The 26,054-nt window shown below is 41.8% G+C and overlaps 1 protein-coding gene across 1 annotated transcript in view; it reads right to left on the bottom strand.

Annotated features, from left to right (window-relative positions):
• The window catches only part of SDK1 (sidekick cell adhesion molecule 1), a 391,467-nt gene that overhangs the window by 146,072 nt on the left and 219,341 nt on the right, over nucleotides 1-26,054 (bottom strand). Inside the window, exons 7-9 of the mRNA XM_066198540.1 lie at nucleotides 11,292-11,403; nucleotides 9,824-10,014; nucleotides 1,298-1,381 (exon numbers count right to left, since the gene is read on the bottom strand). Of these exons, the coding sequence (XP_066054637.1) occupies nucleotides 1,298-1,381; nucleotides 9,824-10,014; nucleotides 11,292-11,403 (387 nt within the window). The remainder of the gene's footprint in view (nucleotides 1-1,297; nucleotides 1,382-9,823; nucleotides 10,015-11,291; nucleotides 11,404-26,054) is intronic.

Genomic DNA, 26,054 nt, shown 5'->3' with positions numbered 1-26,054 from the left:
TGAAGTCAAGCTCAGGTGTCCCTGGTTCATCCAGGTTCTGGGTTGGGTTGTCTTATTTGTATTTTTTTAATGCATGAAAAAAATTTGAGACAGCAGATGGGTTCCTGGGGAACTCCACTGACAGCAGGTCCTGCTGTGTTTTGCTTAAAAAGCTATTAATGAACAAGAAGACATTGTCTCTTATCATCTGATAACTTCATTTCCATAAAAGCTTTTTGTAAGAGATCTCATCATAGGCTTCTGAAACTCCAAATCAGCCAGAGCACCCTTTACACAAGCACTTGCTTATGACACAGTTTGCAAAGATTCCTTGTAGAAAAGCAGCACTGAGTCTTTCCTACATAAAACACGGGGAAAAAACGCTTAAATCATAGTGGCAATAACACGATCACGCAGTAAAAATGTCTTTATTGGCTCTGATTTGGAGGAAGACACCACACAAATAAGCTGCTAGTTAGGTCTGGGTGCTTTTTTAATCAAGGATGTGATCTTTTTCCCTAAGGACCTCATGGCATTTTATGTGAGTTGCTTCTTCAATTCAGCAGCAGGGAAAGGGAGACAACAAAATGTTCAGTCCCTCAGCAGAGTCACGTAGAAATTTGGTGACTTTGAGAAACCTGCACTAAACACATGATGACAATGTCTCCTGCCTTACCAGGGTGCTGAAAGAAGTGGGGATTGCATTTCTGTGGGACTCAACTTGAAACATGATTTCAGTCACGTGGAATTCTAGGCATTTGAAGCCTTTTATATTAATGAACTACCTACCAATTAAAAACTGCCTGTAATAGTCCTCCTGCAGATTTCATAACTACATTCAGATGTCAGAGGTGCTGACACTTCTATTCACTATAAAAGTTCCCTAAGTTTTAGAAGACAGGGCATTGGGACTGTTGAAAATAAGGAGTGTTTGCATTCCAGATGATGGGTTCCATAATCACACTCTCCCCTCAGCCCATTTTCTGGCTCAAGATATTTAAATCTCTTCTCTAGTGACAACTCTGAAGCACAGGCAGGATCCCAGAGCAACAGCAGCAGGACTTGTGCTCCCCACAAACATCAACGTGCCAGCACTATTCCTACTTAAACTAAATTACAAGAACTGCCCAATTCTCCAAGGGGATAGGCCAACCCTCTTCCTTGTATATGGGATCTGTGATAATCAGCAATAAAACAGACTTCTGAATGTTGAAGCTTACAGAGATTTAGGTTCATATAAGGTTTCTATCAGATGATTTCTTCCAAACTGGACAGCCACATGCCATCAGTCCAGGTTGGATCACTTTTGTGCACTCACCCATGGCCTGGCACAGGATGTCCACGTCCTTCTCCACCTCAGCCAAAATCACATTCTGGGGTTCAGCCGTGAAATACGGAGGTTCTTGGGGAAAGCAAACAGAAGTCAACACAGTAAAGCCACAGTCAAGTGAAACACAGGTGCTCCCTAAAAAATATTCATCACAGAACCCCTCCACAGGTGGTATATTTGATATAGGGGGTTACAAACAGATTCATTTGTCCAAGTTTGTCTCTATTTGGAGGTGCAGGGGGTTTTGGTAGTAAAAACATAATTTTAAAAAAGCCTGACAATTTTTGCCGTGCTGAGTATCAATTCCAGAGTCGAGTCAATGCAAGGTAGAGATTTAGGGGTTTGCACTGCAAATTAATACCCAGAGCAAGGGCTACTCTTCATTTTATAGGCCTGAATCATGGAACGTGTTAATTTTTTGCTTAGAAAGGCCCTCCCAAGAGGTTTCTGCAGGTTTATATTTACAATGTAGCATTTTATAGGATAGTTTGCTTCAGTATCTAGACTGCATTTCACAGCAGCAGGGCATGAAGCATGTCAAATAAAGTGCCAGAGCATGTCACAGAGTCGACATCAGAGGACAAGTGCAGCATAATTAAAAGAAATTCCTCTCAACTGTTTTATTTCAAGAGAGCAAACAGATTTAATGCTTTAATTGAAGTTATAGTAATAATCATAAAAATCCCCACTTTATCATTAGGGCTAAAGAAAAGATATTAGTTGTTTAATTAAACAAAGACCAGACTGCAGAAATTGAAGAGTATGCTGGCATGTAAGTCTTTCTTCTATGCAGCATAAAATTGAAGAGCATCCTGTCAAAGTCCCAGAGGCACTGAGGTTGCAGTTATTATCATGGTAACTAAAGACTGCCATAGTTTCTTCAATGCAATTATCATCTGAGTACAGTTTTTAGAAGGATTTTACTTGACTATAAATACAGTTCTCTTGTAGCATAACCAAACTCACTGGTAAGTTTTAGAAAATACAGAAAAGGCAATGTAAGTAGCTTGTGAAACTGAGTTATTTGTACTTTCATTTTAAGGAAATTGAGTATGTTTTAAAAAATGTAGGAAGCTGCGAGATTCAAGGTCATCTGCGCTGACCTGCTCTCAAATCTCTTCACCAAACACCACTGGAAAAAAGGACTTATGGTTATATTACTGCTAGGGCATCAGCATTTTAGCAAACAAAATCAAAATCATGTAAGTTTATCCTGCAAAATCTTGTTGCTACCTGCAGTATGGCAAGTGTTGCTGTCATTGCCCAGGGGTGACATCAGGAGGCACCAGGTTAGAACAGAACCTCCCCTTTCCCAGCAGTTCTTCCCTCTCACTACAATAAAATACTTGCTTGGGTGTACAGAACTGGGTCTCATCTGAGCACCAATGGATATTACAATTCTGTATTCACTCCAAATAAAGCCAATCAATATTAGTCTTCAGCACGCCGTGCAGGGGAGGAGGGGAGGTTGCAAACAGCCTGGAATAGTTGTTTACCCAGCAAAACCAATAAAAACAAGCTACTTGATTTATTATATTCTAATAATATACATGTGTTAACATTATTGATCCTCACTGCCTAAATATAAAGCTATTAATAAACATGCATAATAAGCTGTGATTTATTGCATATGATCTCATGCGTTAATCTCAACAACAAATTGAAAAGCTGAACATTTAATTGAAATTCCACTGATGGCACACACTTTGACATGTTTGATCAGCTAAGTTGCTGAGTCCTCTGCAATTCATCTAAGTCCACATTTTCACTCTGAGCATTCTCCTTGCTCTCACGCCATCCTCCAAGCCCTGCCTGGTGTTTTCCTTGCTCTCCATTTCTCTGGATGTTGACTTTTGAATTTCCAAACTTGCAGCTCAGTGTCCTTATCTATGTGTCCAGTCTGTGGCCACACAGGTCAGTGTCGACACATCTATCTCTCAAAATAAAATTGGAATCTTTCATTCTGTGGCAATTTGGTGTGATTGTGGGGTGAGGACAAAGCAGCCCTGGGCCAGGAAAGCATCCAGACACATATTCACAAATGCAGACGTTCCCTTCTAACTCTGGGCTTCTTCTGCCAATGTCTCTCCAGCCACTGAAGTTTATCTTCTGCTTAGGGAGGTCCTGACTGCAGCTTTCATTTTATAAAGGATTCTGCCCTTACCGGGCCAATCTCTAAACTTGGCAACCTTCAGCCACCAGCTCTCAAACTTTCTCCTGGATCAGCAACATACTCACACACCAGTGATAAATTTGCAGATTTATCTTCACCCTGGGCCTGCAGTCCAGCTGCAAAGCACACAGTGTGACCTCAAAGCTGCTGGTGGCTCCGTGACCTCTGTTTATGTGCTGCTGCTGCTGCTGCGCATCTCCTGCAGTTACACCTGGCATATTTACACAGTTGTCTTTCCCAGTGTCCCTCCCAAAATCCTAACCTGCAACCTGTGCTCCTCCCTTGAAATCCCACACAGGCTTGTTTGTCACCCTCAAAGAAACTTCTGATGTGAAGAGATGCTTAGGGGAGCAGCTATCAAGCAATGAACTATGTGACAAAGAACCTGAAGTCAGTGACAACTGTCACTTAGCAAACGGGATGTGATGTTATAAAAAGAACACTCACATCAGTTTTTCTGAAAGAAGCAGGGAGAAACAGAAGCAGACAAGACAGAAAAAGAGCAGGAGCAGCAGAAAGATGCAATCTAAAGACCACAGGCAGATCCCAGAGGACTTTCGGTGCCAAAAGATTTGATTTCTGGTCTTGAAGCCCAGACTCACCTTTTCCCCCAGACTAAAGCCTGCTGAACTCTGCTCACAGCACTCCGGCAGCTGGAAGAACTGCCAAATGCTACACCTGACACAAAGAAAACAGCTGCCCACTGACAAGTCAGATCCTGCTCTTGAAAGATAAGCACTGATACAGAAAACCTTCCAGAAGCAACTCTGCACTGACTAAAGACTGAGACAAGCTTGGGTGGGATGACAAGGCTGATTGATGAGGGATTTCTGGAAGATTCATGTCCACAGGGACAGCAGTGCTGTGGTAAAGTCTAACGTGTGTGGAAAATTAGCCTTGGTGGTGCAAGGAACGAGGGAATTCCAGGAGTATTGGTGTAAGGATCCCTGAGGGGTTTTGAGGCAAATAAAAGAACCTCAGGATGGCTGGGGTTGGAAGAGACACCTGGAGATCACCCAGGCTAATCCCCCTGCTAAAGCTGGTTCATCCAGGGCAGGCTGCAGATGTGTTTTTACCATCTCCAGAGAATGACCCTTCACAACCTCTCTGGGAAGCCCCTTCCAGTGCTCTGTCACCCTCCAAGTAAAGAGGTTTGAGTTTTCACCAGCAGCATGGATGCTCTAAAGGTCTTGTGGAGACAACAGAACTCAGGCTGTGGAGGAAACAGCTCCAGTTACAGGTGCTGGGAAACTGAAACCTCAGCTTCTCACTTTTCAGAGGTGTCAGATGTATCACCTGCACATCAGGTTTTGTGCTCAAGGGCCTGAATGCCCAGCATTAACTGCAAGGGAGAAATTCAGAGTATCTGAATTTGGGTTGTACAGCACCTGGCGAATGACTGTCAGAAGGAGGCCATAAAAATGCAGCACTATTTATAGGGGTCAGATGGCATTCTGAGGGGGCATTCTGGCTGTCTGTATACATGACTCCACTGCATATTTATAAGGCTTGCTTTGAATCACGCAGTATGAATTTAACATTTATTGTTGTAGGCAATAATCATGTGTTGAAATTTAATATGTGTGGCGAAATTGTAACATCTTCCAAAGAATATGACATGCCAGACACAAGTCCCTCCACACAGCAATTTTCAGGAATGACAGTAATTTGCCAGTACCGGGTCAAACATTTAAATTTTTTTGGAAATTACAGAATCACAATAGTTAGAATAGGAAAGGACTCATTACCCTGAGTTCACCCTGCTGGCATTGTGGCGTGTGGCAGCGAGAGGGGTCACAGCCCACATTAGGCTGAAAGAAACAGATACCGCATTGTTCAGATATTGTATTGGTGTTTGACTGATCTTCACTAAAATGTCAAGTACAGGCAAGGGGGGAAAAGAGTATTTGAATATAAATGTGTGCTTTTAATAGTTGTGGAGGGTTTCGGGGGTTTTTTAGCACTCCAGACATCACTGGAAAGATGTCTCTCAGAAAAGCCCTTGGGAGCCTGCAAAATTTGATCCTGTTCTAACTTCCCTTGTGCAGAGTTACATGGTCACTGATTTTAACATTCAAAAGATAGCAGTCAGCATCCATTACATACCCTTCAAGCTGCACTGGAGATGTGTGACCTAATCCTAGATACACACATGAAAGTCAGAAAGAACAGAGAAAGCCCCAGGGGCTCCTCCAAAGCTGAAATTCCTGCATCTCTCAGAAACCCAGAGCTGCATATTTAAGAGGAAAATTGAGCCTTCAACATGGAAGCCTTCCTCCAGCATTACCATAAACTAATTTATTTGGTGAATATCTTCTAAAGGAAGAGGAACTGGAAGCTTGACAGCCCCTTGTGGGTACAAAGTCTGTAACTCCAGACAGAAGATCAGACTGGCCATGCTGGGAGAGAAGCCCCATTGTGGATGCAGGTACAGCAGGCTCCTTGGAGCAAAGGAGGTTTCTTTGCATGAATATCAGGTTAAAACAGAGAGAGATGAAAAGATCCGCGTGGTTTCTTGCTGCCCCTACTGTGAGCTGCAGTCTGTGTGTTCTGAAATAACAGCCTGAGGAACACATGTCCTGTCTGCAGGGCTGAAAGGAGGAAGGACTTGTTGGGAATATCAGAGACAGAGCTGGGCTGCCCAGAAATCCCACTACCTCCCTGTGGGATAGGTCCTGTTGCATTTGGGCCCAAGGCAGAATGTCTGTGTCCACGTCAGAACCTCTGAGGCTTGACAAATCAAAAGCTCCAGTATTTCTTTCCTTTGAGCCCAGACTGTGATTGGGCGAGTCCGAAGACATTTCCTATTATAGTTTCCCTGAAAACTGATTATTTTCTTACACAGTAGATGAACACAGTCATCAGGATCTTCTCTTAAGCGCCACACATGAAAAATTCTATCCACTGCTTTCAAAGAAAGCATCTGCAGCGTTTCAGTGTGCCTAAGCTGGAGCCACGAGAGCTGCTGCTCCCAGAGGTCTGAGCACGAGGCACTGAGGTGCTCGTAGCTACAGAGGGAAATGACTTCTGCTCTAGCAGTTCTGTACACACAGTGAAAATTCCTGAGCAGCAGAAATGCACAAAGAAGAGCCTTCAGCATCTGGACACTTCTGGAGAACAGGGAGGGAGAAAGAGCCCCACAGTCCATGACAGAGCCCAGCCAGGGGAGCCCTTCAGACCAAGACTGGAACTTTTCTGATGTGTTCCTAAATCCTGTGATCCCACAGAGCTGAATTCTCCCAAGATGAGAATAACATGCCTTTTAATGAAGGTCTCTGGGCACAAAAACGCTCCAAAAGAAGGGAAGCCCTCTCCTCTGACTCTGCTTTATTCATTTGTTTTCCTTTGGACAGACCAACAAGGCTTTAGCCCTCAGTTCTGTAGAGCCACGCTTCATGCCAGGCCCTTCTTTCTACTTGTTTTTCTCATTTTGTACAGGTTTTACTTTCTGACTACATCTAATTTAAAGAGCAGTTTGGATTTCATACAGTGGAAGAGTTTGGTTCCCCATTTTCTTAAGCTCCTAAAATTCATAATTTCCTATAGAATAGTTGCTTAAGAAATGACTATTGCCATTTGTTACTAAAACTTGCAGAAGTGGAGCAAAGGAATTTAAGATTATCTCAGCTTTCAAATTGGTTTGTTCATGGGAAGACTCTTTAAATTACTTAATCTTCAAACTGTTAGTGATAAAACAAATGTGCTCTTATCTAATCTGCAACAAATCTTTCCCAAACTGTTACTCTGCCAAGCAAGGAACATGATACCCTTTAAAAATTTATAACAACTGCAGCTAATAAAACCAAGGTTTGGAACCACCTCAGTTTATCTTTTCTGGAACAATATGAAGATGTCAGGGAGCTCTTTGCCACATTCAGAAGAAAAGTGCAGCAGCACACAACTGGAGGATTTTCTTTCTGCTATGCAGCACTTCTCTAATACATTGGAGATTCAGGTTTTTTGAATAATATTGTGGTTTTAATTTACAGACCAAGACACAGTCTCAGAAACACCCAGAAAAACTTCTGAGATAATACTGTAGGTCACAAATAATAACTTGTTGAGTAGATGCCTTTGTGCTGAGTTTCACTGCCTTCTAATAGAGCTCTGGTCACCATCTGAGCCACACTCAAAGTGTGTGATTCTCTAAGCTGGGAAAGTCAAGCACTGAGACATTTGGAAAAAAGCTTTGATTAACTCAGTGTTTGTGACATCTTTGATGCATCCTTTTATTGCTCCCCCTGTTCTACCTCTTAATAGGAAAATATTTTTCTCTGTTGATCCACAGAAGCTCTCAGAGCCACGCTATCGAGGGCCTGCATTTGATTTCTCCCATTCTGCAAACAAACCTCTTCTTTTAAGGCAATTTCCTTTTTCTGTTAGTCGAGACCACTCATTAAGTCCACGCTGTGTTATTCTCCCAAGAAGTACAGCTCATTATCAGCTCCCCATCTACACATCCACACTACAGATATTTTATGCATGCAAATGGACAAGCATTCCTGATTCTCTCTAAGTACTGCCCCCATGGACCAGGAGAGATACACTGCAGAAAGCCTTAGGTTTGAATCTTGTCTGCACTTTCCTCTAGAACCCGTCCCTTGACTAATTAAATGACAGCCAGATCCATCCAAGAATTCGAAAGATGAATATAAGTTATGCATTAACTACTAATCCTTTGATTTGGCTCCCTGTTTAGAATTAGAGATCCATCCTGCAAGCTCAAGAAACTCATAAATAAAGAAATCCATCAGGCTTTGCTGACACGTTGAGTAAACACCTGCATCTGAAGTGTCGTGTTCCATCAGAAGGAAATAAAAGTAATTGGTAACCAATTTGTTTCTGCTTTCTTTCATCTGCTTGTTCTTATCTACAGACCTTTTCATAACTTCATTCCCTGACAGCCTCCTGAAACTGGATAGGAAATAAATAAAACATTTAAAAATAAGATAGTAGGTAAGCTACTAAAACACTGCTACTTTAATATGATTCCACAGTGATTATTTTTCAGTTTTATTGTAACTGTATTTAAGAATCTTTTACATTAACCAAGAGGCTGCTTTAAGTATTGCATTAGGCTGGATCTGACATCACAGCAACAAAGGAAAACCAGCTGCAATAAAATCTTATGAATAAGGAAGAGTTTAAACAAAACCTATAAATAAGTGAAATCCATCTCTGCTCTTTAAAGGGAGGGTAATAGCTCCAAGAAACAGAGGACAAGGAAAGAGACTGGAACCAAACTTTGTCCAGCAGGCAATAAATATAACAGACACACAGTGCTCCAAATGAATCTGGAATGGAGCTCTGCAGAGGGAAGAGCTGCCTTCTCACTTAACAGCAGCTACTACAAATTGCTTTAGCAGAATACAGATCATACAGCAGTCTTTAAAATTGTATTTCCAAAAGGCTCAAAGATGTAAAGAATCGTGGGCTGCATTCCCTCTGCACAGCTCCAGGAGTGCACGTGCCTGAACCCTGAGCAGCCCCGACACTGGCGGCACTGCCAGGGCTGCGACCTCCCCAGGACACTCCCACAGATAAAAACTTGACTTTACACAACAACCTCAGGCTGAAAACATCTCAGTGTCCCCAGTCTCAACCACCTCCTTTAGTGTAAAAGTCCTAAAGCACTCCACACTGTGCGCACTGTGCTAACATGCAGAATTCCATCAGACACACCAGGAACCACTGTTTCCAAATTCCAACCTCCTCCCTACAGCAACACGCTGAGAGGAGATGCTGGTGGAAACAGGCAGGGAAAGGGCAGCAATGTCCCCTTTGGAAGTATTAATCCCAAAGTTTCCCTGGGAGCTGAAGGCACAGCAAACAGAGCTGTGTTAATGGCATTTCCTCCCCTGCCCTGTTGCCTCAGCAATGCTTTGCGGAATGTCCTTGGCCCTGACTGGCACCCACACGAGGCACGGGAGTGCTCCTAAAAGCCTTCTTTCGAAAACACAGGCACTTGACTTATGAAAACTGGATCTAAGCAAGCCAGGAGTTAATCAGGATTTAATGCACCTAAAAGCCAAGATAGGGAAGCTGCCCATTAAGGATTTTACTACTGTATTTCTCAAAATTCCCATTAAATGTATAGTTTCACAGGGGATTTACAATCGCAGCAGTGTTTAAAAAAATCTATTTGATGAATTTATATTAGCAGGGAAGAACGGCTGAATTAATTTGGAAGATAACCCTCCTTCACCTCCTTTGTTCTGTTCTCTGAAGAAAGGTTCAAATGTAAGGTCAATGAAATATTAAGATATCAATTTTATTTCCTATTATACCTCAGCCCAGAGCCTTTTTTTTTTTACTAAAAAACACATTGCCTTGAGAATTACCCAATATAGAAAGGAAAGCCTTTGCTCTTGCTGGTTCCTCTGTGCTCTCTCTGAGTTTGGCTTCACAGAAGTACATCCCCACATCAGCAGAGGTCGGGTTGGTGATAGTGAGGCGTCTCCCAAAGCTGCTGATGCCACTGGTGATCTTGATTCCGTTTCTCTTCCAGGTCACGCTCAGCCTCTCAAGAGGTCTGCCAAAAAAAAATATACAAGAATAAAATCATAAAACATATATATTACAGAATAATCTCTGTGTGCATATATATATATATTTATACACATGAGAAATATAATATTACCGATTATAAAACTTCTTTAAGTCTTCCTCTATCCCCAAAACACACTGTTAGAAAGTAAATGCATGTATAACTTCTACACATCAAGGACTACAGACTACTCAAGTGGCATTATGCAAGTACAGCTAATTGATACAGCAATAGAACTTAAGTGCTAATAATTTGATTTCTCCAAGCAAAAGGAGTAAATACTGCTATGGGAATCAGCTGCATGGGAAGTGCTTTCATTACAACTCAATTACCAAAACAATATTAATCATATCAAGAACATCTCTGCCCTCAGAGGGGAAAGTAAATCAGTTGGTCTTATCACCCAAGGACTTCAACTATTCACTTCCACTGAAATTCAAAGCTATTCAAGGCCAACTAGATGGAAACGTAGGAGGAACGCTGTGAATTCTGTATTACAGTGCATTATGAACAGTTGAGCAATAATCACTGCAAAATGAGAGTGCCTGAAAAAATGACTTCAGAGGAGATCCTCACCAAATTTATTTACTAGGAAGCATCAACCGTTCAACAGTATCACCTCTGCTGTTGATAGGCAACAGCTGAAATATTATTAACCCTCGTCGTAACCTTTTCCCTAAGGTAATGTCTGCTGCTTGAACAGCACTTCTTTTCCTTTCCAGGTGGGAAAGCACCCCTGCCTGTACCCTCATTTAGGCAGAAAATTCAGGAGGTTTAATTCAGTAATGCTGGACAAACAAGATCACTCAGAAGGTTGCTCTGAAGAGCGAGCGTCCTGCTTCAATCTCCAAATTAACAACAATAAGAAAATGAAAATAACATCCTCTGTGTGAAAAACAGAGTTCACTTTTTTGGTAAATTTTAAGGAATAGGTTTAATCATGAGCATGCGTGTTTAATTTAGAACATGCGTGTTTTTTGGCTGTGTTTTTATTATCACTTCTAGCTTGGGCTTTGGTTTATACTTTCTTCAGATGGTAGATGTTGATATTTGGTATATCAATAGCAGGGTCTTCTTTACATGTTCACTGGATGTTATCTTGGCCAAATAGTTTAAGCACGCTATATTAATACAACATAACTTTCTAATGCAACACGTACAGTATTTATTTCAATATTTGCAAAAAGCCAACCATATAATAAATTTATAACACTCTATCCTTCTCTGGAAAGCCCATGAGAGGTGTGGAGGTGTTCCCATACCTGGCGTTGGCCACGCACTCCAGGGTGGCCTCGCTGCTCCCCGACACCACGCTGCTGTTGTGCGGGCGGATGACCACGGCAGGGGCCGCGCTGTCCGAGGGGCTGCTGGCACCTGTGGGGACACAGACACACCTGGTGACACCATCAGGGACTGATGCCAGTGAGGATTCCACGCTCCAGGCACTGCTGCAAACGTCACTCTTTGGGTTTGCATCTCCAGCGGGGCCGTTTGTAGCAGTGTATCCGTACAACAGGCCATTCTGATGCACCAGCCAAATTGGTTGTGAGTAATATTATCAAATCACCTGCGGTTTTGTTGTTAGAGCTCTCAGGAATTCATCAAGGTTACTGAGAAAACAACAGGATCAAAAATAAGAAGAGAGCCTGAAAAGATGTCCGCAAAAAATGTAAACCCTAGATAGGGGGAGCACAAGGTGAGGATGGACATTGACCAACTGGATGTCCTGAAGGATGTGTGCCTGCCTCACAAAGAAGCAGCTCAGCCAACCCAGAGATGTGTGCCCACGTGGACAGCAGACCTAGAATCTGTGTCTGCCATGTAATGTAAAACAATAAAGGGCTTCTGTTGGAACCATATTGATTTGGGTATCCAGTGGCCCATTTCCCCCCTGCAGCCATTCCCGATGGCGTTCCCTGCCCTGCTCCAACAATCCCACCATAAAACCCCACAACTCCCAAGAACTCCCAAGGACTGGCCCCTGCCCTCCATCCGGGAATATTCTCCCAGACAGATCAAATAAATTAAGCATCCTAAAGGTTTTCTATTGTCGAGCACTTTTATTTTTATCAAACACTTGCTGACTTATATTTTTAAGACCTTTTCATGTTTTGTTTAATCTTACCCCTTCCACGCCATTTCAAAAGAGTCTGCCAATACTCATGTTAGTTCTTTAAAAAGATTTTACACACTGGGGAACAAATATAAAATTAACAAAGCAGCATATCACAGCAACTTCAATCCCCTTTTCTTATCAGGAAAGTAAATAACCCAAATCTGTTACTCTTTTGTGAGGCTTCATACTGTAAATAATTTAGCTTATGCAACAGTCAGCAGACACTTAAAAAATGGTAAAAAGGCAGCTTGTAAATTTTCTCTGTATGCATTTAGTAAGTGAATTAAAATACCCATGTATTCATAGGTACTTTGCTTCAAGCAACTCATTTGGGAAAGAAAAATTAGCTATTTTTTAGCTTGAATAACAGAGTAATAAAATTTTCAAAGATATGGAAACCAATAAACAAATTACAGGGAGAAGTAATGAAAGTAAAACTAAACTGATGGAAAAGCAAGGCAGTTCGTCAAATGTTTTCTGCACAGGAGGCTAGTGCATGCCCATTAAGCAGCATGGAAAATTGGGAAATGCAAGGTATGGACCCTAAAATTTAAGGCAATTCCCTAAAGAACAGAAAATGGTTAGAGGATTCTTTGCTTAGATCACATCCAGCATGCCAAAAGCCATTTGACATTGGATTCCACTTGTTGGATAGAAAAAGGCTTTGGTCATGGGACTCAAAGTTCACAAGGTGAGCAGATTTCTCAGCGACAAACCTTTTACCTTTGGATGTTTTCTAATTGACAGCAGTTAGTGTAGTACAGTAGATGGAAGGGTGGAGCACCGTTTTAAAATTTAAAGAATACCACCCACACTTCTGAATAAATTCAAGCACTCAAGAACAGTACCTAAAGTGTAAGCAGATATTTATTTCTTTCCCTAAATATGCTCTGCCAACCTGACACAGCAGCTCTATGAAACACACACGGGATCTCAAAACACAAGCTGTTAGTAGGTTTTACAACTTCTCATCAACATTCCTGGAACTCTGAAGCCATCAGGTAGCAAATCTATTTTCTAAGATTTCCATGCTGGTCATATAGGTATTCATGGCAGAAATTTTCCAGGTAGTAATTAATTAAAACAAAAACAAACAAAAACCCAAAAAAACCCAGAAAGCACGAGCTGATCAGATTAGAAGCTTGTTACTGATGAGAAGAAATAACCTCACGTCACCGCTCCCCACCACTTCTGCCCAAGATGAAGGTTTACAACAGTGAATGCTAAAAGATCAACAAACCAGTGACTAATTTGGCAGTAATCATTTCTTATCTCCATCTGGAAGAGAGGAAAGCCACTTGTTTGACTTATCAGCTCCCCACTAAAACCAGACAAAGAGGAGAAGTCGGCTTTGTTGTCACCGCCATCACCCCACACCAGTGGCCCTGTGTGCACCCAGCAGATAAGAAAGGAAATAAAAGTGAACATTCCCCTTCCTGCAACCGGGAAAAGGCAGAGGTTTCTTAGTGATTGTAACAAAACCCTAACAAAGTATGTGTTTATCGTTATTTTGTACCATCCCTGAAACAAACTTATCAAAAGCAGGTTAAACTGCTAAAGGTTGTGAGTGAACTGACACTGCTGTGAGACAGAGGGCTCATCAAAATGGTCAGAACTTGGATTCCCAGGAATACACCTACAAAGGTCAGCTATAGACATAACAGTCGTATACAGAAAGCAACAAAATTTCCAAGTATTACCTGAACAGTATGGAGGCAGCACAAATACTCCTATTTTATATTCAAAGACGGCTCAGGTTTCCCTTTGCAGCGCTAAGAAACCCCTTCCCATAACTCACTCTGGCCCCAGCCTTGCCAAAACAAACTCCACAGGGCCATTCCCAGGGCTCCCTTTGCTGAGGGCAGTTTGCAGCTTTGTTTTATGGCTAATTGAGACACCAAAGGAGGATCTTAGTTTTACTTCAGAGTAACAAATCTCAGTGGGGCTGTAACTTGGGATCTGTGCCTTTCAGAACTTCACCCTTTTGTAAGAAATTCACAGGCTGGAGTATCAGAGTAGCCAAGGTCCTAATGGAGATAAGCAACATTGGCATTTTGTTTGGATGATAGGACGTGGCAGATCAGCTTTCCATCAGGCTGGGGAAGGCAGAGAGTTGCTGCAAACAATCAGATAATGAACAACTACCCAGACTTCCCAAGTTTCTCATCCTGCCTGTCAATAAAGCCACTCCATCCTTCTCCTGCCTCCACATGCACCACAAAGATGTGATTTTACTTGACTGATGCTACACAAAAATCCAATGCAGAATGTCATTGTTAGTAAACAGACATTTTCTTTCCAAATCCTTTGTCGAAAACAACTGAATATTTCTCCTTGTCACTGTTCCTTTTTTTACTTCATCAGACTTTTTATTGCCTGAGCTTTCTAGCACTTTGCTGTTTCTGGCTTTTCATCACCTCTTCCTTCTCCTCCTCCCCTCCCTTAGCTTCTCTGCATTCATCTCTGGCCATTTTCCCCCCCCTTTTCCATTCCATGGTCCCCTAAAGATGTTTCCCAGTATTTAGGAATTTCTCAGTTTCTGATGTATCCTTTAATTTAATGATTGAACTTCAGCTTCTCTGAAGGAAATATTAAATACACTGAAATGGGGAAGTAATACAAACGCACATGGGAACACAGCTCCAGTGAGATGAATCCGCTAATTGGGAACCACCATTCCCAGCTATATTCCACCTTTTTGGGAAGAAAAGACCTTCTTTCCTTTCCATCTGCTTGCTGAACCCTCCTCCCAGCTAAGGAAGCAAAGCAACATCAGGGAAAAACACTGACCCCAGAACTGCAGCCAGGGGATGCTTCACTATCAGACATAATCAGTCTGGGGGGAACCTGTGGGAAGCTGCAGAGACAAGGCTGAGTGACACTAAAAAACACTTAAGGGATGTGCTCTTAATCTGATTTTAGCCCTTAATAGATGACTGGACAGAAGGACTGCCACAGGCAAGAGTCCTAATCCAACAGAGACTGTTCTCTGAAAGAGAGCTCACACTGCTTTCTTTTCCTTTCTATCCATTTAAGCCACTGCACTCCCAGCATTTCCAATCTCCTCTTTGCTTCTCAACTTTCTCATTTATCACCGTCTGAGTCATTACCAGGATCTACAAGGGCCCAGTACCTGCAGGGCCTTCAGGACTGACCGCAAACAGTTCTTGAAGCAAGACTGTGGGAACAGCAAAGATTTGGACTCAGGACAGGAGGGAGTTTGTCCTCTAATCCTCCAGTGGTTGCCATCCCCAGCTGCTCATGAATAATTTTTGGTGCTTTTTTTTTTTTTTTTTTTTTTTTTTTTTTTTTTTTTAAAACGAGATAGAAAAAGAAAAAAAAAAGAGACAAAAGAAAATGGGAAGGGATGATCTGGGTTTTTTTTGTCCCTTTGAACATAAACTCCTCTCCAGACTGTGGAATTCAGGAATCTGGCAATCCCCCACAAAGCAGAGATAAATAGAGAGAAGAGAGAAGAAGAAAGAGTGAACAATTTTTGCACAGTCTATTTGTTTTTATCACCTGTGGCTATGAATGGCTGCACATCACTGAGCCTGCTGAACTTCCCCTCCCTCCTCCTGCCTGATCAGGAAAGAAACCCATCCAAGGCCTCTCTAACACTGATTTTTTTTTTTTTTTTTTTTTTTTAAAGTACTGATGAGCTGTAGAATTTTAATCTGCTATTTAAATACAATAATTATGTACACTGCCCTATCATCTCTGGAAAGACAGTATTTTTATCTCTGTACATATATTGACATGTAAGGTACAGGGAATTTTAAATACTTTAATTTACAGTTTATAAAGATCACAGACTTTATCAAAGCCACTTGAGGTGCTTAATTTTCCCAAGAGAACTGAAATCTCGCCCAGGCTAGATGACTGGAGACACAATAGGTTCTTTCCCCTTCAGAAATGCATAAACATTAAGTTCTTCCCCAGATTTTACATTATGACATGCAAAGTTTATCTATGTCTGTATTTGCAGAGCAGAATATTAAGTGTATTACTTCAGTGGGTTCTCATATTCATGTGACAGAGATATGAGGTAAGCCAGCCTCAACAGAAACTGAGAGAAACTGTTTATCTCCTGAAAAGAAGTAATAGTTTGAGTTCAGACTTGTGCACAGCGATAAGGTTCATTTTTGAGGCTTGCTTATAGGTCCCAACCCTCTGAAGGAGCTTAACCCAAACAAGGTGACCACGAGCAGAAGGAGGGGGAGGATTGTCCAAATAATCAAGAGCCTGGAATGTGAGGTTGGCTGCACCTCATCCTTCCCCTTACTGTAAATTACTGCAATTACTGCACCATGTCCCGCTGGCAGTGAGGAAGGGACCCCACAGGAATCAAAAATAATCAAAAATAAATCACAGTACCCAAAAATAAATTTACTTATTCATATTATGAAATTTGTCTATGTGAGAAAAATGCTTCACAGAAGCGATCACCAGTACCCTACCCTCAAGCTAACGAGAAATTGAGTACTTAAACCAAACTTTGAAACCATTTGAAACCTGGGAGAAAAATATTAGAAAACTTTTACCCTAAACTTCCCACAGACTTCCAGGCTTGCACAGGATGCAGAGATGCCTTGGTAATTACCATGCAGGATACATGCAAAGCTTCATTTTATCAAATTATAAACACCTCTATTAGAAAAAAGCAGGATAGGAGATAAGAGTCCAACACAAATAGCAGAAGTATTACATATAGTACAACATTATGGCATCAAGGAATGTGCAATCTCTGCCTGGGACACGGAATATGAGAAAAGACGAGAAATGACAATCACAGGGTATCTCAAGATTGCTCCGGGGGGAGAGAGAGAAATAAAAAAAAAAACAACCTTACAAATACAAACTGCCGAATGGAACACACTCCCTGTTGCCAGGTACAGCCTGCAGATGGTTTGAATTATGAACCCAGAGTGGATTAATGCCCCTTTCCCTCTCCACTACAGGACACACAACAGGAATTGGATCCTGATCAATAATAGATTAATTTCCCTCCCCTTTCGGAGCAAAAGATGCACAACAGGAATTGGAGCCTGATCAACAGAAAAGCAAATGCTGACAACCACCTGCAGGCACCAGAGAGAAACATTCTGCAATTAATGAAAAGAAAGTGTGCTCTCAATCATAAACCTCTGGCCCAAACCATGTCTATTGGTTCCCTGCTTATTAGAGTGATTATTAAGAGCTGATACAATAAAAGAGCATTAAGATAATCCAAGTTACTGTTTCAGTTTCCCACTTTGACTCTAGCAACGATTATTTATTTTCAAGAAAAGGGAAATACGACGCTGCTGTCGCTGCACAGTTCTCTGCTCAGATTTCTAGACAAAAAGAAAAATAATGGAGACTTTCCCATGAGGCTTCTTGATCACATTTGTTTCGTTTGATGAAGATCATAAAAACTCCAGATGGGTTTTTTTTGAGCCAACATTACATAGTTATAAAATAATTCGCAAACTAACGGTGTATCAAGAATTATGACTTTTCAGTACCCAAGAACGTCTTCAGACTCCTCAAAAATGTAAGTATTAACATAATTTATTTAACTTTTGAGAACCCAGACTGTAGACCTAAAAAAGTAAATAAGGAGCAACATAAAAACTTAATTTTGTGGATCAAATTTATAGGGAAGAAACAGCCTTGTTGTTTGAATTAATCACAGCAAGTGAATTCTTACATATCCAGCCCTCGTCTTGAACCAGACATCAGACATCACAACATATGAATAAAACAACCAGATATGAAAAAGATTTACAAAACACAAGCAAAACAAGTGAATGATCTAGGTCGGTTGAATTTATTGACTCATTACACTCTTGTCACTGTGACGAAGCTTTGTCCACATCAGAACAAACACAGGATGCTTTTCTCCATTGCCAGGAAAATTAAAAAAAATAATAATAAAAAAGGGTGAATAAAACAATAAAACTCAGAACAATACAGAGCAAGTAGATCCCAAGTTAAATATCCAGAGCTTGAGGAGGGATATGGTAAAGGAACAATTAGAAAAGATTTCATCAGCACCTGTTGAGAAAGCCTTGCAATAAATTAATTTATTCATTTTGTCTGAATTGCCCGTGTGAAAAAGGCTGAGACCCTCCCTTCCCTCCTTTTCCATCCACCCCTCCTGGGCCCGTGGGATGGTCTGAATATGTCATAACGACACTTCTGATGCATTTAACTTCAAAAAACCAAGTTACCCACGGAAACGAACCCAAACAAGTGGTGATTTCGCCAGTCCAGATCCCTTTTTTGGCTGGAAAGCTTCCTAAAGCTTTTCTGGTCAACCTGCTACAAACACTCCTAATTTCCAGCCTAAATGGCCAATGCACTCTGTTAATTCTTCTGCCAGAGCTGTCCTTTATAGTTTGAAGAGCTGCTCTCTCCCTCTGTGATGTTTACATCCTAAAGCATTTACAGAAAACAATCCTATTCCTTCACTAGTCTTCATTTTACTAAGGGAAACAAACAAAACTTTTCTTGCCTGGAAGGATTCACTGGAAAACACACAAACAAAAAGACGAGGAGAAAGGGTAGAAATCCAAGCCAGCATCACTCTATAAATGCCTCCAAATGTTTAAACAAATAACAGCCACGTTTTTAACAGCTTTTTTTCCACCCCCTTTGTAAGGACTTTCACACAGACTGCAAGTGCTGTTAGTTTTAGCCCTAGGGAAAGATTAATGGAGAGCTCAGCTCTAGGCACAAGACGATTTATACCCCTTTGTGTGTAGATAGTCCAGTAAAGAGGAGATTTATATATTTTATTGGATAAAACAGAGTCTAAAACACAGGCTGAAAAGGCCTAAAACCTTATAGAGAGTTCTTAGGGTCTACTCCTGGGCACAACGAGAGGCTGGGGCCTAAATACAGCTGATTTAAAGATGGAAAATGTATTTCTGTAACCAACAAAGTGCGCCAGGAGAGGCAGCAAGGCCAGGATGGTCCATGGTGACACAGTCTCTCCAGGCTGTCTTACACCAGTTCTGCTCTGAAGACAGGGACAGGGATGGGAGATGTGGCTTTTTTCCTGATTTTTCTCTCTTTCTATAGACCATGAAGTGCAGGTGACCCAGCAACTGCTATCTGGGGGGCTGAATTCCTCTTTTTTCTACTTCCTGAGGCCTACAGACCTACTTTGTATCACAGGACTACTTCAGAAATAGATGTCTAGCATTGTCCCATGTAGTTTTAAGGAAATTAAACCACTGCTTAGTTACACAGCTCCCTGTGAATCAGCAGCTAAATTCAAAAGCAGACCAAATTTCTGCTCAAACACTCTGCAATTCCCTTCTCACAACTCCTCGTGCAGAAAGAGCAATTTGGAAGTTCAGTCACTGTCACTGACCTGACCTTCCCCCATGCACAGTGAGGGGCTTCTTTCCGCCTGGAAACTTATCATCCAGCACATCATTAGAGCTTTTAACATGAAAAAATATCTAGCCTCAAGCTATTCCAGCTAAAGAACACTCAGGTGGCTTTTCAATCCACCAGATAGCTTTAATACCGGCTAAATAAGTGGATGGAGTGTGTAATCTTATTCAACAGCAGTTAAAAGGGGGAAAAATATCCGTGGTCTGGCAGTGGAATCTATTAGCCTCAGAGTCATCTTCAAAGGGATGCAGGAGGCAAAAAGGCAGAGCAGCAGCACTGCAGCCAGGGCCCACAGCCTTTGGCTTCCTACAGAGCCACAGAATTCCAGAATGGTTTGGGTAGGGAGAGACCTTAAAGCCCATCCAGTGCCACCCTTTGCCTTGGGCAGGGACACCTTCCACTATCCCAGGTTGCTCCAAGTCATGTCCAACCTGGCCTTGGACACTTCCAGGGATCCAGGGGCAGTCACAGCTTCTCTGGGCACCTTGTGCCAGGGTCCCACCACCCTCACAGGGAGAATTTCTCCCCAATATTCGCCCTCTGGCAGTTTAGAGCCATTCCCCCCTGTCCTGGCACTCCAGGCCCTTGTGCAAAGTTCCTTCTCAGCTCTCCTGGAACCCTTTTAGGCACTGGAAGATGCTCCAATGTCTCCCCAGAGTCTTCTCTTCTCCAGCCTGAACAACCTCAAATCTCTCCCAAAACACGACTATGTTTAAAAAGACTTAAAAATAACTCATTAGTGGGAATTACTTTTAAGAGGCTGTATATTTTTACGATGTACTTTAGTGCGTTGCATGAGAAGCATCCTTTTAACCATAAACAGCCCCTCACTTGGCAGGAGGAAGCAGGTTTGAGGGGCCTGGGAGTGGTTGCAGGGGTTTCTGCAGCACAAGGCAAGACTCACTTTCTCCTAAGGACAAAACCCAAAATTTTAAGGCCTTGCAGCCTCGGTGCAAGTTAATAAGCCACACATCGGTATCTGGGTGTTAAATAAACCAAACCTGTCACTTAACAATCATGTCCAGAAATGCAGATTCAGTGGTGAGATGAGCTGAGAGGAGAAATGAAGGAAGGAAGCTGAGCTGGGGACATTGCTGTGTCACAGGGATCAGAGAGCTGCTGCCATTTCAGGGGCTGCAATTCTCACCAGCACATCCTGCTTTAATGTCAAGTAGCAGCAAAGAGAGAGAAATGGGAGACAATAAAATGCTGCCTTCTATTTACAAATATGTCTTTGCATAGGGCTCCATGTTAGGTTTTTTTTAATAAATGCATTTCTTAACTCCTTACTGTGACACAAATAAAATCACACAACTGACAGTCTTCTTTTTCTTACTTGTAAGGAGTTTAAACTCTTCCTCTTACTTAGAAATGAAAGGGTGGTAACAGCTAAAGAAGAGAATCTCATCTATCCTTCACTGGACTTAAATAAAGAAAAACATTTGCAGCGACTTTGGGGGAAATTCTTTAAGAAATGCCTTCAACAATTCAATTTATGACAACAATAATGGGAGCACTATTTTCAGAGGGAAGATTTAAGATTAAATACGCTCTGTAGAGCATAAAGCAGATATGTACAATTGATCACATGTGAGTACCCAAGATCTATTTCTCCGTAGCAGTTTTTTAAATGAACCTGACATTGTGGGGGAAGCAGAGACTTGCATACACAGACTGATCACAGAATCCCAGAATGGTTTGGGTTGGGAGAGACCTTAAAGCTCATCCAGTTCAGGGACACCTTTCCCTATGCCAGGTTGCTCCAAGCTCCATCCAACCTGGCCTTGGACACTTCCAGGGACAGCCACAGCTTCTCTGGGAATCTGTGCCAGGCCTCCCCACCCTCGCAGGGAAGAATTTCTTCCTAATATCCAGTATACTTCCAATATAATCTAAACCTTTTCTCTTTTAGTTTAAAAGAGTTCCATTGTTTATCTGCCCTTCACAACGAAGGGAGGGGCTTTTGTGTCACAGCTTTTTGGGGCATGTGTCCAGGCCACCAGCTGGGCTCCACTCCCATATTCTTAAAAAACACCCAACCAAAGCCATGCAAGTCCTTTTTTGGCCAGTGGTGGATAAGCAAAGTGTGGGTTAAAGCTTTCTCCAGAAAATCCACTCGAAGAACTGAGACTGAAACTTGCCACATATAAACATAATTTGAACTTTAAAAGAAATTAAAAAAAACCCTACCAAATTTAATAACCTGTCCTCAGGTCCCAGATACCACCGCCTGGGCACAGTTCATGAAGGCTCAAAGGAGAGCAATTCTACAGGGAGGATAACCTGAAATAAACAGGCACTCTTGGTTTCCTTTGTTGAACTTAACTCTTCAAACCCAGATGTACTCACTGAGCAGCATTTTAAGCTCAAGGTCAACTCTTGCTGCATTCTATTTTTATATTTTTATACACACACACACACATATCTGAGAAACATGTTTTGGGAACCAGATTGCTACCTTGCTCCCAAAGGTCTGCTATTTCCAAGTCTTTACATAAAGAGAACAGATCAGAGAAACAAGAAGATACCCCACAGCCTATTTCCAGCAGCTAACTCAACCAAACATATGGAATGACTTGTCAAAATAATATTTTGAGAAATAGGTTATCAGGGGCCTCAGGTCCACTCCATATGGTTTAAAGTTCTCCACCCCCCTGACCATATCATACTTCTCCACTGTCTTCTATAAAGGGAGACAATCCTTAATAAAAGTAGAGTTGTTCAGGTCACAGACATTCAGAACCAAATAAAATTTCATTTATAATATTTAGAGTACTGTGAAATAAAATTTAAAACAAACAAACAAACAAAAGAAAACAGGACAAAGCCATGCACACAGCAGAGCTCAAAATCCAAAGAAATATTTTTTCTAACAAAAGAAAGAATTTTGTTTCCCCTTTCCAGCACAGATGTTTTTTTCTAAATAAAGTGCAGCTTCCCCTTTGCAGACTTTGTGATTATCAATCTTTGGTTATTTTATAATATAAGGTTGCCTCAGACCTCAGCAGGGAGAAAAATACACATTGCTGCATTTCCTCTGTCACAAGAACAAAACAACTCTGAAAGCCAAGAATGTTCCAAAAGAGCAAACAATAACCCAGCTCAAGAAAGTCTACGAACTTATCCATTCAAAAATAATTCCACAGATGGATAAGCATTTAATTTTCTGAAGTGAGAATAAACCAGCCTCTTTCTTGCCTGGGACGTGGAATGGGGGTTTTGGACCTGCCTATTTATACCCAGTGCATAAATGCTGCTCAGAGATTGCTGCAAGTCCTGTAAAAAGAAATCGAAAGGCAAGTTATTACTCCAGGCTCTTTGTTGGTGTTTCTGTACTCTGGGTAGTGCCAGCATTGTCAAAAACAAACTGTTGGCTGTACCTTGCTTGGCCTGTACAAATGCTCTTTGCATTAATGTACTCAGGATCCCCTATCTGCTGTGCCCTGCCAAGAGAAGAGTTGAAGAGTGTGATGTCTTCTCAATCTTGCATTGACTTCCTGCCCTCTCAGACGAGGCCTGGTCACAGTTTTTGGCTGTGTGGATGGTGAACAGCCTCCCCTGAATATGACAGCGACTTACTGCTGTGATAAAAACCATAAGCTTATTTCCACAGGGTGCTCTTGACTCCCAGCTCATCCAAAACTTTGCATTTCATGCTGCTCCTTATTTGAAATTTGCATCGTTATAACATGACACTCAGATGTCACAACAGAATTACAGTTAATAAGGAAAATTAGGGGGAATAAATGAAAGATAAAGTGGCACATTAGAAAATGTACCACCGTCTGAGACATGAATTTCTATATTGCTGAGGTACAAGTAACATCTATTTCATTTTGTTTTAAAAAGAAATCAATTCACCCCTAGGTTTAGAAACACTCCGTCACTTCCCAAAATGTCCTTGGGTTGTCAGTTTGAAGTAAATTGGCAACGTGTCATTAGGCAGAACACAACCGCATTGTTTCGACTTAATTAACCCATTTTATTCAGATTCGCCCCAAAAATAACCCTTAACAACATGATTCTGCTCTCCAGATGGTGATGGGCTGTGTCAGAGCAGCTAAACCAGAAACCAAACATTGCAGGGTCCACTTGAAAGCCCAAACCTGTGGCTCACTTTTTCTCCTACACACTCACCTCCTGAAAGTGCTCACACAGAACGAGGAAGGATGAATCACTTAAACACACACATAAAAGGCATCTAGGGGAGATTGAAATGACTCCAAGCAGGTAAAACAAAGCCGCCAGGAAGGCAGGCTGGGGGAGTGGCTGCAGCCAGCACCTGGATCCTGGGCGCTGATGGGGATGCCCAAACACCAACCTGGTGGTGCCTCCTCCTGCTCTGTGATTCTCTCCAGGTTTTTGGCTGCGGGATCAGTCCTGAAAACTCGGTGCATCCACCCTCACCTTCAGTGGGAGGAAATGCGGAATGAATTAAGCATGTGCAGCGTCAAAAGCTGGTGCAGGCCTCTCTGCAGGCTCCTGCCAGCACCCTACAGAGTGTCACGAACTGCTCCATCTCCCTCCCCTCCTTCCTTTCAAAAAATGTTATTATAGATAAGAGAATAATGTGTGCCAGACCATTTGGCTATTCAGGAGCAAAAGAATTTTGCAGCATAGACTGAATTTAAGACAATAAAATGTGCTACCTACTGAACCACAAAATCTCCGAGAGGACTCAGAAATAGAAGCAGTTTTTTGAAATAAACCATAATCTCTCTGTCCTGTTTCCAAAGTCTGCAACTTCACACACACAAAAAAACCCCCAAACCCTGAAAAACACAAAGCCTGGTGATATATAAAAATAAAAGTACAGATGAAGCATTTTTGACATTTCTCTATCACTCTTAAAAATAGTAATAATCTTGAGCTATTGAAGTTGCTGAAAGAAAATAAAAATCAATGTGTTTTCACTTAGCACTTCTGAAAAAGAAAAGGATCACTTGGTATTTCAGCAAAATGCTTTAATGCCACTCTGCAACAGAGCTCCCTATAAGGTGCAAATAAAGCTCTTCTCACTCAAGCATCTCCTGCACCCCAGAAATAGGGACTGGGAAGGGAACAGGGACAAGGGTGCAGCTCCCAAGGGGAGAAGGGTAGAGCAATCCTGGTCCCAGGGTTCATAATCTGGGGAGTTCTGGGCTCTGGGCTCTGCCCCATGTCCCGCACACAGGGCAGAGACTTCAGACAGATCTCCTGGGCGTTTCATACCTGGAATAAAGCCATTTATTTCCCAAAACATGGAAATCGCACTGGGTTTCTGCTTTCCATGCTTCCCACCCAGCCCCGATCCAGCAAGCAGTGATGCACAAATCTCAGGTGGGGTTTTGTTGATTTGGGGGGCAGTTTGATTTGCTTTTTAATTTTTATTTTAAACAACATGCGTGGAAAACATTACAAGCTTCAACTCCAGTGCGTACCCAAAGCTCTACAAATGTGGGCATTTAAGTGTTTCTCTGCATTTCCCAGTTTCCGTCTGGCCACAGATTTTAAGGTGTGTAACCACAGGCAGGACAAAAACAACCAAATTTCTGAGGGACATTGAGAAGCTTCTGCAAGTCATTGTTATCTACTCACTTTGAAAGTGGTAAATGACTGAACCTTCCCTCAACACAGGCAGGGTGGACATAAAATTGTGTATTTTATAGTGAATCACAAGTACCACTCATAATCATTCATATTAATAGCCAACGTAAAGGACAAAAAAAAAATTAGCATGTTGCAAATGAATCTGTTTCTTTTTTCATACAGGAGAACCGCAGTCACAAAAAATGCTTTTAAAGAAATGTTTTAACTGCTAACAATTTTTCTGTTGTTTCTGGTTCCTCCCTATGCATACAAATGCATAAAATGTAAAATCCAGCAAAGAGGGAAAGTGGAAAATTTTAAAAAGCTGATTTATTTCTCTACAAATCCTTTACTCCTACCATTAAAAAGTACAACTTATTGCCACTGGAAAGCAGAAGGAGTAGAAAGTGCTCTTGAAAAATAATAACTGCTTCTCCCAGCACACCAGAGACCTCTAGAGAAGATGGAGGAACCATTATCTCCATTTTATGTGCGGTGAAAATGAGGTGAGGACAAACATTACTGAAATGAGGCTGCACCAGGTGCATCTGACCTGTTTATTACAACCTTTTAACACTTGAAATTACACTCAAATACAAGATGGGATTTTTTTTTTTTCTTTCCAGTCTTCAGCTGGAAGAAGATACAAATCCTTGGGGACGTCGTAGGCTCTGAAGCTGTCCCCCTTCTCACAGCCCCTTTTCAGGCCAGTTCTCAGTTGGAAAATTCCTTAATGGGATGTGGCAATCTAAATTTAATTCTGCTGCTGGACAGTTATTTACAACATCTTTGGTCAACAGCAGACCAGAGAGGGGGAAAAGAAGAGCATTGTCCCAGATTGTACCACAGGCAAGAGCAAACCAGGCCATTTGCATTTCTGAGTTACCTTCTCAGGTGCCCAAAGACTCTGGCACGTGTCACCACAGCAATTTAACTGAGCTTGAGCTGTTAT

This window comes from Chamaea fasciata, unplaced genomic scaffold (assembly GCF_029207755.1).
Source record: "Chamaea fasciata isolate MVZ Bird 193981 ecotype frontalis unplaced genomic scaffold, bChaFas1.0.hap1 SCAF_16, whole genome shotgun sequence".
Classification (NCBI taxonomy): domain Eukaryota; kingdom Metazoa; phylum Chordata; class Aves; order Passeriformes; family Sylviidae; genus Chamaea; species Chamaea fasciata.
The sequence above is the reverse complement of the archived record's forward strand: the minus strand, read 5'-3'. Positions and strand labels throughout refer to the sequence as shown.